The sequence below is a fragment of the Mirounga angustirostris genome, unplaced genomic scaffold (assembly GCF_029215605.1).
Source record: "Mirounga angustirostris isolate CCGP_5_RB_7025 unplaced genomic scaffold, mMirAng1.0.hap1 SCAF_7, whole genome shotgun sequence".
Classification (NCBI taxonomy): Eukaryota; Metazoa; Chordata; class Mammalia; order Carnivora; family Phocidae; genus Mirounga; species Mirounga angustirostris.
The window spans coordinates 92,895,242-92,908,354 of record NW_026991715.1 but is presented as its reverse complement, the minus strand read 5'-3'; the positions used below and the strand labels follow the sequence as shown (position 1 = coordinate 92,908,354).

Genomic DNA, 13,113 nt, shown 5'->3' with positions numbered 1-13,113 from the left:
AGAGATGGGTCTTGAAGGATGCAGAGACATTTTCTAGACTGGTGAGTGAAGCAGAGAGGGTCTTAGCACAGGGAATAGTATGTGCAGAGGTGCCCGACAATGGCATGTTTTGTGAAGGCCATGTGGCCTCTTTTGATGGGGGTGGACTTCTGAGAGCCGGAGGTCCCAAGAAGTCACAGGGGAAGAGCCTGTCCTTCGTAACCCAGAGGCCAGATACCTCCATGACTCCATTTACTTCCCCTCCTGCCTTTGGCCATCAACCTCGCCTCCATCTCGGCCCCGTCCACCTCTGCCCGAGCATGGGCCATGCTGAGGGAACCTCCTGACAGCATGAGCCTGGTGGTGTTTCTGAAGGCCCCGGGCCACCATCATGGTTGCCACGGCAACCGTGGGGGTCAGCCCCAAGTGAGCCAACCGGCTGTCCCTGGCAGATGGCGTCATTGTGGAGCTTCAAAGGCCCTTGTCACGAGACGAGACAGCAGATGTGGGGATGACGCTCGCATGCAGACACACACAGCACAAAGAGCCCCAGGAGCCCTAGCAGCGCCGGGTGGGGCCAGGATGGAAGTGGAGGCACCTGCTGTGACTTCTCTTTCTCTCTTTTTAAAATCAAACACTTGTGTGCAAAGCCCTCAAACCCCAAATGGGGACCTCTGCAAATAGCTCCTCACGGGGGCTGTTTAAGAGAGGGCTTAGGCCAGAGGCCAGGATGTCGTCATGTGGCGGCTGCAGGGCTTCGGAGGCAGCTGTAGGTGGGCTGGAATGAGGTGGGGTGCCGTTCAAGGGGGTGTGGGTGTGGAGGGGAGAGGCGGGTGGGGCCTCCCTGACGCATTTGTACCTATCAAGTACCTGGCTTATTTGAGGTTGCCCCTCTAGGGTCTCATGGTCTGCAAAGGACTTGGACATCCCGAGTCTGAACAGAGGAGGATCCCTCCTTCGGAAGTCTCCACCAGGCTGCACGGGGCTTCTCTCTCTAGGCACCCGGGGCATGTTGCTCAGACTTCCGTTCTGTGCTATTCCAGAAAATTCCACCACTAAAGGAATAAACAGATGGTATTTAACAACATGCAAGTGATCCCTTTCAAAGTGCCCCCTCCCACACATGCACATTTGTCCCCTGCCCCTGCCACTTGCCAGAGCCCCTTTTTTGGGATTGCCTTCAAGTGGGTTGTGGTGACAGATTGGATGACTTCAGCGGTGTCACATCACTCTCCTTGTGTGTTTTATTCCGTAAGGGAGGAACAGCCAGAAGTCAGAAAGTACCACATTGGGCCAGTTTGGCAGTGACACTTTTTGCCCACCAAAAAGTACCAGCTGGTAATGGCATGCTTCCATTGGGCAGCAGGGATAGCTGAACTAGACATAATCCCTGCCCTCCAGATGCTCCTTGCCGTGAAATAATCCCCCAAACTTTAGATTGCACTTTATAATTGCCAGGCCTGATTATGATGAGCTCCAGGTCTGATGCCCCTGTGTGTCCCCAGCATCCAGCACAAGGCCTAGCCTGGATGTAGGTACTGGATGTAGGTACACAGAAATATACAAGAGACAGCTGCTTGAAGAAGTGATCGTATAGCTACGCTTATTAAGCATTAATCTTACAATTATCTCCTTTAACTGTCCCAGGAACCCTCCAAGGTAGATGGTATCAGTTCTGTTTTATATATGAATTAACTGAGGTCCAGAGAGGTAAAGAAACTCATCCAAGGTCACACAGCCACTAAATGGCGAGGCTGGGACTTGATCCCAGAGCCTGCTTCTGTCACATCCCCCACCCCACTCCCAGTCCCACCACTTAGCTTGGGAGCCTCCATCCTCCAAAATAAAGGCTCTCGAAGATGTCCCAGCAACAGAGTCCCCAGAAACCATGGAGCCCTTGGTGGGACGCCAGGATGATTTGATACAGTGACTCCCTGCTGGGAATCGGGAGGAAATGTTATAGCAGGAAACAAGGTGACATTGTGAGCATGAGTGACAAAACTGGGGAGGTTTTGCCCCATAAGGCTGTATGAGTAGGGAAGAGACCAGCTTTGTAGCTGGACCCGAATCTCCCCTACTCAGACTTCCCTTGGTGTGTCTCTCTTTCCTGGACCATGAGCTCCAGGAAAACAGGGCAGGGCCTTAGTCATCTCTGGTCTCCAGACCTGGGGCAGCACAGGTAGGTGATAAGTAGGCATCAAACACTGAGCAGATGGATGGAGGGGTATACGCCTCCGTCCACCCCCATACCACAACAGTTTCTATTATGTGAGTTGTAACACAGAGCCCACATTAGCAGTAGCAGCTCAGTTATTCAGGGCTGGACATGTGTAAAAAACTTTGGTTCCAATCTTTCCAGACGTTTGAGCAGAGCTAGATCTTCTAGAAGGTTGTGTACCAGGGACAGATTGCTCCAATTGGGTCTGCACACAGATCTCTCAGTTGCATTGGAAACTCCCGGTGCTTGCTTTTTGAAGACAGATTCTGAGACATATAAGGAATACTGGAATGAATGGAGAGAGCTCCCTTTACAAACTACACTTATTTTTACAACCACACAACTTTGTTGATGGGGTCCTCTTACTTCAGGACATTTGATATGTAAAACCTAACAGAATTGAGAAAGTAAATAGAAAGAAGCCATCTGTGTATGAAGACAGGGACTGAGGGGAGCCTTCAGGTTGGGGGTGAAGCAGGGGCTCTAACAGAAAAAAGCAGGCCCTTTGTAGCCTTCCAGACCCGGATTCTCCTCACCCTCGCCTTAGGTTAGCTGTGTGACCTTGAATAAGTCTGTCCCTCTCTGAGCCTCTGCTTCCCCATCTGTGAAATGGGGGTCGCCCCATTTCCCTAGTACTTGCACAGATGGAGTGAGAAGGCCGAAGAAAGTGCCCGCTCAGGCCTGACACATAGTAGGTGCTCAACCTGGGTGGGCTTTGGGGGAGGGGAGCGGGTGTTTTGCAGCTGCAGCCATTGTAAGAGTGGTGGGGAGAGGACTCAGTTCTCCCACCAGGCTCCTGTCTGGAGGGTGGGAGGGGGGGGTCTGGCAGGCGTGACGCCACTGGATGGAGACCACCACGCCCTGTCCTCCCCCACTTTTCCAGGGCCCAGTCATCATCAGCTTCCCTCCCACAACAGCCCCCACCCCTGCGAAGCCACAGCTTCGGTGTTCTCATCTGCGGCTCCAGTCTGTCTGCCGCCTCCGGCATCTGATGGGACTCCGATTCATTATTTATTTCCTCATACTGTGCCTTTTCCATAAGCTTTTCAAGCAGTGCTGCCTGGCTGAGGACAGTGAATGAACAGTTCCCAGGCATTTGTGGTACAGCGGTCAGCCAGACAGAGGTCATCGTGGACCTCACAGGGGGGGCCCCATTTTACAGATGAGAGAAACTGAGGCTCGGAGGGGTGACCTGGCTTTCCTGGCCACAGTGGCAGGGCTGGGATCTGACCACAGAAATGTTTACTCCAGAGTCCACAGGCTTCACCCCCACCCCCGTGTTGGTGTGTATGTGTCTTGCTTCTCCACTGCCCACTGCGGAAAAGTAAACGAGGGGGGGGGCGATGGATTGGGAAAGCATTCGTGTTGGTGGAACAACAGAGGGATTCAGCTCTCCAGCCTGTGCGGCTGGAACACACCCTTTCCATATTATAAGGAATTAAGAGTCGCAATTAAACTGTAAGGGAAACACACACACATACATACACATCTTCTTTTCAAGGTAGGTAGAGAAGCTGACTTCATTCTAGCCATAGTAGGAGGTTGGGAAGCTGGTAGAACCACAGGAAGTCTCTGCTAAACAACAAAGGGGCATTATTGATGATTCTGATGAAAGCAAAGTAATGCGCTCCTCTCAGGCCCACCGGGGCCCGGATATCGAATTGTCCTTGTTTCCATTTCCAGAGCCAGGGCTGCTGACCAGAGTAGGGTTGCATGTGCTGGCTGTGCCGCCCTTTCTGACTCAGTGGCCCTGCTCCTTCACCACCCTCCCCTGAGCTTGTCCCCCTGCTTCAGGGCCTGGTCAGGATACAAGACCATGGCAGGGGTGAGGGAGCAAGGGGACAGGCATTCACGGCGCTGTGTGTGACACACTCATTTCAATGTGACAGCAGTCCTGAGGGCTGAGGATTAGCCTTCCCATTTTTTAAAGTAAAGAAACAGGTATGGGAAGTAAGGAGGACACAAGGGCACACGACAGGAGGGGTCCCAGCCAGAAGTACCTTTGTATCAGGAACTTCTGATATCTTCTTGGTGTTCAGGGTTGAGGTAGAGTCTTGGGGAGACTGAAGAGTTCCCTGACTGGCCAAAGAATGGAAAGAACCTCTGGCCTAGGTACTCTGCCCCCGAGGGATATGCTTCATCACAAACACTTCTTGGCACTTAGCTGAGGAAATAACCTGTTGAGGTCTCAGCTATCCCGAATGCGCCCTTGCAGTGCTTGGGACCTGGGCCGCTGCAAAGCATCTGCATGTGGTGTCTAGGACAACTTTGCTGTCCTGTCTTTCTATGAATTGGCTTGTTCTCAGCTAAAAGAGCCAGGTAGAAAAAGGAAAATTGAGACCCAGAGGCTGGCTCTGGGAAATAAGTGGTATTTTACCCATTGTTCTTCTTAGAGTGGGTCTCAGATCTTAGAAACATCTCAGATCTTAGCAACAAGGTCAGAGCCTTCTGGTCAACTGCAAGATTAGATTAGGTATCATTTACTGAACACCTACTCAGTGCTGGGAGCTCCGGAGGCATTTCCTGCAGTAGGACAATTGGCAGGGGTAGGGGTGGTTTCCCCATGTCATAGATGAAAAAAGCTGAGACCCAGAAAGTCTCTCCCTGGCTAGAGTAAGTGAGTGAGTGACAACCACGACTCGGCTTCCAAGGCTGAGCCCTTTCTGCCGGGCAGACCTCCCAGCACTCACCTCCACTCACTCACCACTCTGCTCAGGGCCCCCTGCGCCACGTCCAGTGAGGAGGTGTATGATTGGCTTTATCTTCACTTTTATTCATTTGTATTCATGTTGGCGCATCCCCATGGGTCAGCGAGGTGCCAGGCCACCATCCTCCCTTTCAGCAGCCCTTGCCTTAGTCTGTTCTTGAGATCTGCTCTACAGATGTGGTGAAGCCTGTTACCTTGCCATCACCAGTATACAGCCTACGTCCAAAGACAGACACCCCACCTGGTGCAGTCTCGTAGCTCCATGTATTTCCCTGTGTCTCAGATGTAGGAACTGTGGCCTTCTCAGGACCCAAGGCGGCCATGACAGGCACTGCCTTAGAGAGTCCAGATGTGGTCACCTCCTGATGTTGGAGGTTTCTGTGACCCCCACATGTCAGAATCCAGGGAGCACTACAGCCTGAGAGCACCCCAGGACCCCTCTCCTCATCACCCCTGCTTCACCTCACACCAGTCACCACCTATAATTATGAGTGTGTCAGGAAGGCCCGAGCAGGCTAACGGCAAAATAATGAAAGCAGGGGGCCATAGCAGCAACAAGCAGGCTGCTAGGTTTCTTTCAGCTTTTGAGGTGCCTCGCCCCACCTCAGAATGTGCCAGAAATCCCCCTCATTTGACCAGTGACCAGCACCTTCGACAGATGTCGGATAATGGGAGATGTGCTGATGAGCTGGGTAGTATCTGGAGATGCACATGGGAGCTCACTACAGGGCCTCCTTGGGCTTGGGCTGACAGCAGCTCACTCGGATGGGGTCAGTGGCTTAGTGGCTTGCGTGCCCCAGGGCCCCTGCTTCCCCGCAGCTGTGTTTCTTGTGTACCTCAATGCATGGGTTGTCTCCTCCGGCTCCTGGCCGGCCCAGGAAACGGAGGCTTCAGACTAGGCGCCAGGTGTTTGTGAATCATAGGCACGCTCGGATTCCAAAGTGTGTGTGTGTGTGTGTGTGTGTGTGTGTGTGTATAGATACAGGAGGTGGGGTGTGCGTGTCTGTATGTGGGTTGTTTTTTTTCTTTTGCTCCATTGCACTTAAGTCACAATTTCCTCTTCTCTGATCCAAGCTCTAAAAGCATTTTGTGGTGTAAAATCTCCCATCATCTGATCCACTTTGCCGAAATAAACCAGCTCCCCTGCCGTCATCGTCCTTGAGAAGTGCCCCTGCGTCATGCTCTGAGGCTGGCAGGGAGAGGCCTTGCCTGCTGAGAACACTTCAGGATAATCCCCCCAGCGCCCCCCATCCTCTTCACTCCCTGGGGGGCTGTTATTACTGGAATGTCAGCTGCCTCACTTACAGCCCGTCCGTATAGCCCTGCTCTGTCTGTCATGGGCCTCACAGGCCTCTGCTTAGCTCATCTCATGGAAATATCATTTTAAAAATAAACCCTGGTTTGATTTGCACTTCCTCTCACCTCCGCTATGTCTCCTGGCCTCCTCCGCTGGGCACCAGAGGGTCCATTAAGGCACCGCCATCTCTCAGAGTCCTCCAGTGGTCGAGTGTCAGCGGCTGGCCGGCCACCCAGTGGTGCCTCCGGGGCGGTCTCGGGAGCCCTCTGGGACTGCTCAACTGGGCTTCCTCTGCATCCTGTGGTCATCTAAGTGCTCCTTCACTGTAACATGGGGGGGAAGAAGTGAGAGCCCTGGAGGCAGACAGACGTCGCTCTGCCACGCACTTGCTGTGTGACCTTGGAAAAGTCATTTCCTTGTCTAGGCCTCACGCGGGTGCATGACTGAGGCGTGGCACACGGGTGACAGGTCGTAGGGGTTCTTGTGGATGGCATAACGTATGTGCTCGAGAGGCAGAATACATTTAAAGTTGCCTTCAAACCTTCTGTGAACTTCTTTGATCTGCCATCATCTATACTTTGATTCTTTTATGGAACCAGAAAGCAACCGATAGGTAGGCCAGAAAATTTTGAGTAAAACATAGCATGACTTCGGTATGTCACAAGTGGAGTCCCGACAACTTCAAAGCGAAGTTAGTTGTTCAGTTTGGTGGCGAAGCTTCATGCTTGAGAAGCAGCAGAGTGTCGTGTTAAGAGTACAGACTCCAGAGTTTTGAACTCTCGGTTCGACCACCAAGGACTGTGGCATCATTCAAGTGGTTCAGTGTCTCTGTGCCTCAGTTTCCTTGGCTGTCACATACGTATAAGAGTAGGACTTCCTAAGGTTGGCCTGGGGATTCGGGAGGGAGGAGGATCCTCAAGCCCTGCCTGGCACAGAGAAAGTGCTATGTGAGCTCTGTTTCGTCATGTAGGAAGTCAAGAGCTACAGACATACAGCAGGTGACATTCCTTATCATCCCCCCTACTCCAGCAGTTCTTCACTAGGGGGCAGTTTTCACCTCCAGGGGACATGTGACAGCATATGGAGACATTTTGGTTGTCACGGCAGGAGGGAAAGGGTACTCCTGGCACCTCCTGGGTGGAGGCCCAAGAGGTTGCTAATCAACATGCCCCTGCACACAGGACAGCCCTCCCATGACAACGAATTTTCTGGTCCCCAAAGTAGATACTGCCATAAGAAATTCTGCCCTAACATAAGCTTTCTGGTAGCACCATAGGCCCCCTGTGCTCTGTAGCGCTTGCCTTGCTTGTAATTTTGCATTTGTTGGTATGATTATGTGATTACTACCCATCCCCCTGCTACAGTGCAAGCTTCTGAGAGTGAGAGATTTCTCACTCCAGTCCATCCAGGCCAGTGCTGCCTATTCAGCCCCTCCCAGATCCCCGTCACGGGCAGCACTAGGCCTGGACCTGTCTGATCTGGGTTCAAGTCCCAGGATTGCCACTTCCTGGCTGTGTGACCTTGGGCCAGTGCCACTGCCTTTCTGAACCTCCATTTGTTCATCTGTAAACAGGATTGTAAAAATCTGGTAAGTTTAGAGTGGAAGTTAAAACCACAGCCTCGAGGGTGAAGACATAGCTGAGTTTAAGTCACAGCTCTGCTATTTGCTGTGTGAACTTACTTACCTAACTAAACCTTGGCTTCCTCACCTATGAAATGGGTCTAATAATCCCCTTCCTCATTCAGAAGGTGATTAAGGGATTTAAAGGAGCTGATAATGATTACTTTTATTATTATTAAATTCATCATCCAATAAGTGGGGTTTTTTTTGAGCTGCGTATGTTCCAGACCCTGCTAGAGTGTCCGTACTTGCCCAGCTCATCGTCTCGTGATCTGGGAGGGGTCTGACCTGGCGCTCCATTTAGCACTGACCTCTGACCACCGTCCCTTTCAGATCTGTGCCATCATCGGTGGGACCTTCACTGTGGCCGGCATTCTGGACTCCTGTATCTTCACAGCCTCGGAGGCCTGGAAGAAGATCCAGCTGGGCAAGATGCATTGACAACCCCCCCGGCCCAATGGCCGAGGACCCAGGGAGACCGCCAGCCCTGCTTCCAGCACCCTGTCTCCTCCTGCCCTCTTATCTGGTCCAGGATCTGGCTGCGTCCCAAAGTGGGGGTTCGGGGTGGTAGGGGGTGGCTCACGGTTTTGCAGCTACCTCTTTTCCCCATCTTTAATTTTAGGTGAATTACACTGCCTGAAGTTGTGGTGCCCCTTTTCCTGGGGAGCCCCAAGACCAGAGTCAGGCAGGGTGCGTTCGGGGATATCGGGGACCACGCCCGGAAGGGCTGCAGTCCCTTCCTTCTTAGGGGAACAGCCCAGGATCCACGTCGACCAGCTCTCAGCCAGGCTTTGACAATCCTGAAGCTCCCGCCATTTAGAGGCACCAATCACTTGGTTTCTCCCCTGGGCAACCAGCCCACAGACCAGGGCTCTCCGCTATGGGTCACACTGCCCAAAGGTGCCTCCACTCGGCACCTTCAACAAAGGATGGTACTTCCCAGGCGAGCCCCTGAGATGTGGCGCCGTAGATCGAACCCTCGCTTTTGCTCTATCCCTCCTCGCGCATCCCGGAGACCGGGCTCAAGTCCCTCACCCCCACCCGTTTCTTTTTCTCCTGAGAAGCAGATGCCCGGTTGTTGGGTAGCAGCAGTGGACTCAGGTCTGCCCCTTGGAAACTGGGCGGGTGGCGAGTTCCCCTTCCTCTCTTCCCCCTTGTTTCTCTGAACCCCCCACCAACGTGCCTCAGCCCCTGTGCTGCGTGGCAACAGTATCTCTTGGTGGAGGCTCTGGTTTTAACTGGGGAGTCATCCTTTGAACACCAGACGCGGTTTGTGCACTTAGGTCCAGACAGAAAGCATCCTTCTCCACAGCACTAAAATAATCACGTCTCACCGCCTCCCACACAGTTGCCATCAGTCCCAAGGCCTTCGGTGGGGGAAGCAAAGCAGAGCAGTCCTTCTCCTGTCTTTGGACAGCTATCTTCCAGGCTCCCGAGGGGTGCACAGCATTCAGACTTCTCTGCAGCTCACTAGTGGCCCACTCGCCACTGAGTTCCCCCATCAGGGGCCACACACCAACACAACATGTTTCTGGTCCCTAGGGCAGCTCCATGGTCTCCCCACTTGCTCCTAAGCTGGGTCCCTCCCCTGCTGCTCACCCTCTTCCTTCCCCTTTAGTCCCGAAAGGGAGCAGCAATGGTCCAGGCCTGGATTCCATCCAGGGAATTTTAGGTATGCCCTCGTGTCCCAGGGAGAAAGCTGCCTGCCTGTTTTCCATTTATATCAAGATTGTTTGCATACTTTTGTAATTAAGGGGAGTGTCCAGTGGATGTTTTTAAATTATCTATATGGATAGCTCAAGTCTCTGCCATTTGTAATTTTTGGCTCTGGATTCCAATTAGAAAAGTGTCCCCTTCTGCATATGAGTTGACTGATGTTGTGAGTGTAAACTGCATTTGGTTATCTCTGGTATCTGTGGCCACTTGGATGGATTTTTTTTTTTTTTTCCATATTCTGTTCCCCAGTTACCGAAAGGAGTCTCTTTGGTGTGTGAATACCTGCACCTGTAGAGGGTGGGCAGGGTGGGGTGGGGAAATGTGTGGCATGCACATGAGTTGAAATTCCACTTTTATGCTTTTAAAAAAAAACAAAAACAAACAAACTCTTGAGGACATGGGGATGTCAGTTTCCTATGGAAGAGACACCTCTGACCCATTATTCTTATAAACAATCTCAAGGGGGGAAAATGATTTAGTTCTTTCCCCACTCGTTGGGCTCACATAGATTAAAAGGCTGATTTTCAGAAGTATTGATGTGTGTTTCTTTCTACTTGATTGAGGCTGACTAGCCTGGAGGCTGGGATCACAGTCAGAATGGAATTTAATTCTAGAGGAGAAAAATTGAGAAATGTGGAAAGGATCTGTGAGGATGATCAGAAAGTCAAGACCCCTTGGAGCCAGCCCTTTATTGAATCCCTACAGAATATACCTGAATCTGCCAGTTTCTAGCTGGGTAGACCCAGGCCAGGTCCCTACCACTCAGTGCCTCTTTATTTCTCAGGTGAAAATGGGGAGCGTAATGAAACAGTCTCATGGGGCTGTTGTCGAAATTAAATCTATAATATGTGCAAGTAAGTCATACTGGATCAGAACGAGTTCATGTATGCAGAAAAGGGGTGCATGGTAAATCTTCAAAAATGGAAGTTTCATATAGGTATTCTGAATAGGATATAATATCTTTGAGGACAGGGCTGACATGTTTTCCCATAGCTTTGAGCCAAGGCTGCATAAATGAAGTGTTTATCATAAACTCTTCTCGATTTCCAAGGATCTGGCATTCCTTGTTCAGCCTTCAGCTCAGCAAAGGGAGACCATCATCAGCTATGAGAAGGAGATTTACACAGCTATTTACCATCCTGTTGTCCAGTCCTTCGAGGCCCTCACCTGGAACAGCACAAATGTGGATCATTCCATCAGGAATGAATGTGGGAGTGAACCAGTCTGCAAGAAACTCTTCACTGATTCTCCCCATTCTCTCGTTAACATCCTGATACTAGAGTTACCGTGACCCTCAGAGCCAGAGGTCAAGAGTAATCTGCCTACTGGTAGTCAGACATGTGTTCCCAAACCTGTTTATGTCAGCTGTGCATTATGCTGTAATGCTGAGACTTAGCTAACCAGTGAAATAGGATTGAAAAATGAGAAACTCTAGTCCAACTAAGTTGTATACTTTGCAGAGACCTGATAACAGCAGGTTGCCACCCCTTCCTCAAAATGCTCCCGAATAAGATATGAGCAAGACTCCTTACTGAAAAGACTTGGGGCAGGGGCGGGGGGTGGGGAGGGTGGTGCAGGGGGACGTCCTTGAGGATTCCACATTCACGTGGAAAGGGTCTCAGTTCTCACTCCACGTTAAAGCCACCCAAAACTGGAACTCTCAGGTTGATTTATGTAAGGACACGGTTTATGCAAGGAAAGTGAAGGAGAACGCCAACAGAGTTTCTCAATGATAAAACCCTGCTTCAGGGTCAAAAGATTGGTGAATGTTTTTTAAGTGGACATAAAACGTTTAAGATACGTGTCATTTCTCTCTTAAACCAATTCTTTCCATTGTCTAACCAAGAGCAGATTACAACGTTCTCGTGTAAGAGGATTTCTCAATCGGGAATTAGAGCACAGACTCCTAGAGGGGGTCAGAGGTTAGGGGCTGTGGTGGCTCAGGCAGGGGGGACGGGTTGCAGTTGCACGGGAGGTGAAGTTACAGAGGTGTATCAGAGAAGAGAGCTGCTCAAGTCCTGCAGCCCATGCTGCCTGAGGGGGCTGGTAGCACAGAGCAGGTGTGAAGCTTGGGAAGAAGCGGGATGTGGCAGTGGTGCTTATAAGTGGCAGCTGTCGTTCGTTTTTATTACTGTATGTCACAGATTCGTTTTTGATTCTTGCCAGAAACAAAGAGACACATTTTCTCGATGTGGCAGGCCACCGGTGGTCCTAATCCCTTCTTAAGAAATTGCCTCATTAGCTGCTCCAGCAGATAGCTGCCCTGGTCCAGGAATGCGAGAGGGGCACTGTGTGAAGGAGAACACTCCCCCAAGACCTTTTTCTCTCCCCAGCAGTTGTCTTTGGTCAGTCATGTAGTGATGAGGTCATGCACTTTATTCTGACCAAAATAAGTTATTATTATCTTCTCTCTTGTAGAAATAGCTACCAAAGGTTGGGCATTCTCCATGCTCCAGGCAAGGAGTGATGATTGTTCACAGCCATCCTACCCAGTGGGTGTTCCCTCCTTTTTACAAAGGACAAAACAGATTTAGTAAATTTTCTCCATCACACAGCCAGCAGGTGGTGAAGCTGGAATTCAAACTCATGTCTGCCTGACTCCAGGGTTATGAAGAATTGTATGGTTCTGCCTCAGTTCCCAAGAGCATCTTACCCGCCTCCAAAGAGGGAACTGACCCCACCCCCCAAAAAGGGGGAAATTGAAAGTGGTCAGGGTACGTTTGTTTTTGTTTTCTTCCTTTTTAAACAGCCTACAAGGGAAGCTAAATTGAACATTTGGGGATCCTCTTAAAAATATAAGGCCCTTCGGGACGCCTGGGTGGCTCAGTCGTTAAGGTCTGCCTTCGGCTCAGGTCATGATCCCAGGGTCCTGGGATCGAGCCCCACATTGGGCTCCCTGCTCCATGCGGGAAGCCTGCTTCTCCCTCTCCCACTCCTCCTGCTTGTGTTCCCTCTCTCCCTCTCTCTATCAAATAAATAAATAAAATCTTTAAAAAAAAATGTAAGGCCCTTAAAACATTTTAATTACACAAATAATACATCCTCGTGGCCCCACTGGAGGAAAATCAAAAAAGAACAGAAAGGAAAAATTAAAGTGGGCCCTGATTCCACTAATCAGAGGCAATCATTGTTAACATTGTAGTGATATCCTTCCATAAACAGAATGGGATCACGCTGTTCATATTATTTTGTAGTTTACTCTTTTCCACAATAGACCTCTTCCTATGTTAATGACTGTGGATCTCATCGTTATCGTTATTGGCTTCAAGATAACAATAAGCATATTGAGTATCTAATGGTGGATCACGTTCATCCTCTGCTCCTGTCTCATTCAGAACCTATTTGGGGCACCTGGCTGGCTCAGTCGGTAGAGCATGGGGCTCTTGATCTCAGGGTCATGAGTTCAAGCCCCACACTGGGTGTGGAGCCTACTTAAAAAAAAAAAAGTTAAAAACAAAATCATTCAGAACCTGTTTTTTTTCCTTAAAAGATTCATTTGAGAGCACGCACGTGTGCGTGGGAGTGCGGGCGTGAGGGTGGGTAGGGACAGAGGGAGAGAGAGAATCCTGGATCAT

At 50.6% G+C, this 13,113-nt stretch overlaps 1 protein-coding gene across 3 annotated transcripts in view; it reads left to right on the top strand.

Annotated features, from left to right (window-relative positions):
- Positions 1-10,068, top strand: part of ERGIC1 (endoplasmic reticulum-golgi intermediate compartment 1) — a 104,324-nt gene extending 94,256 nt beyond the window's left edge. For all 3 annotated transcript variants that reach the window (XM_064596562.1, XM_064596561.1, XM_045901191.3), the window contains exon 10: positions 8,156-10,068. In XM_064596562.1, the coding sequence (XP_064452632.1) occupies positions 8,156-8,263 (108 nt within the window). In that variant the 3' untranslated portion in view covers positions 8,264-10,068. The remainder of the gene's footprint in view (positions 1-8,155) is intronic.
- Positions 10,069-13,113: the final 3,045 nt, after the last annotated feature.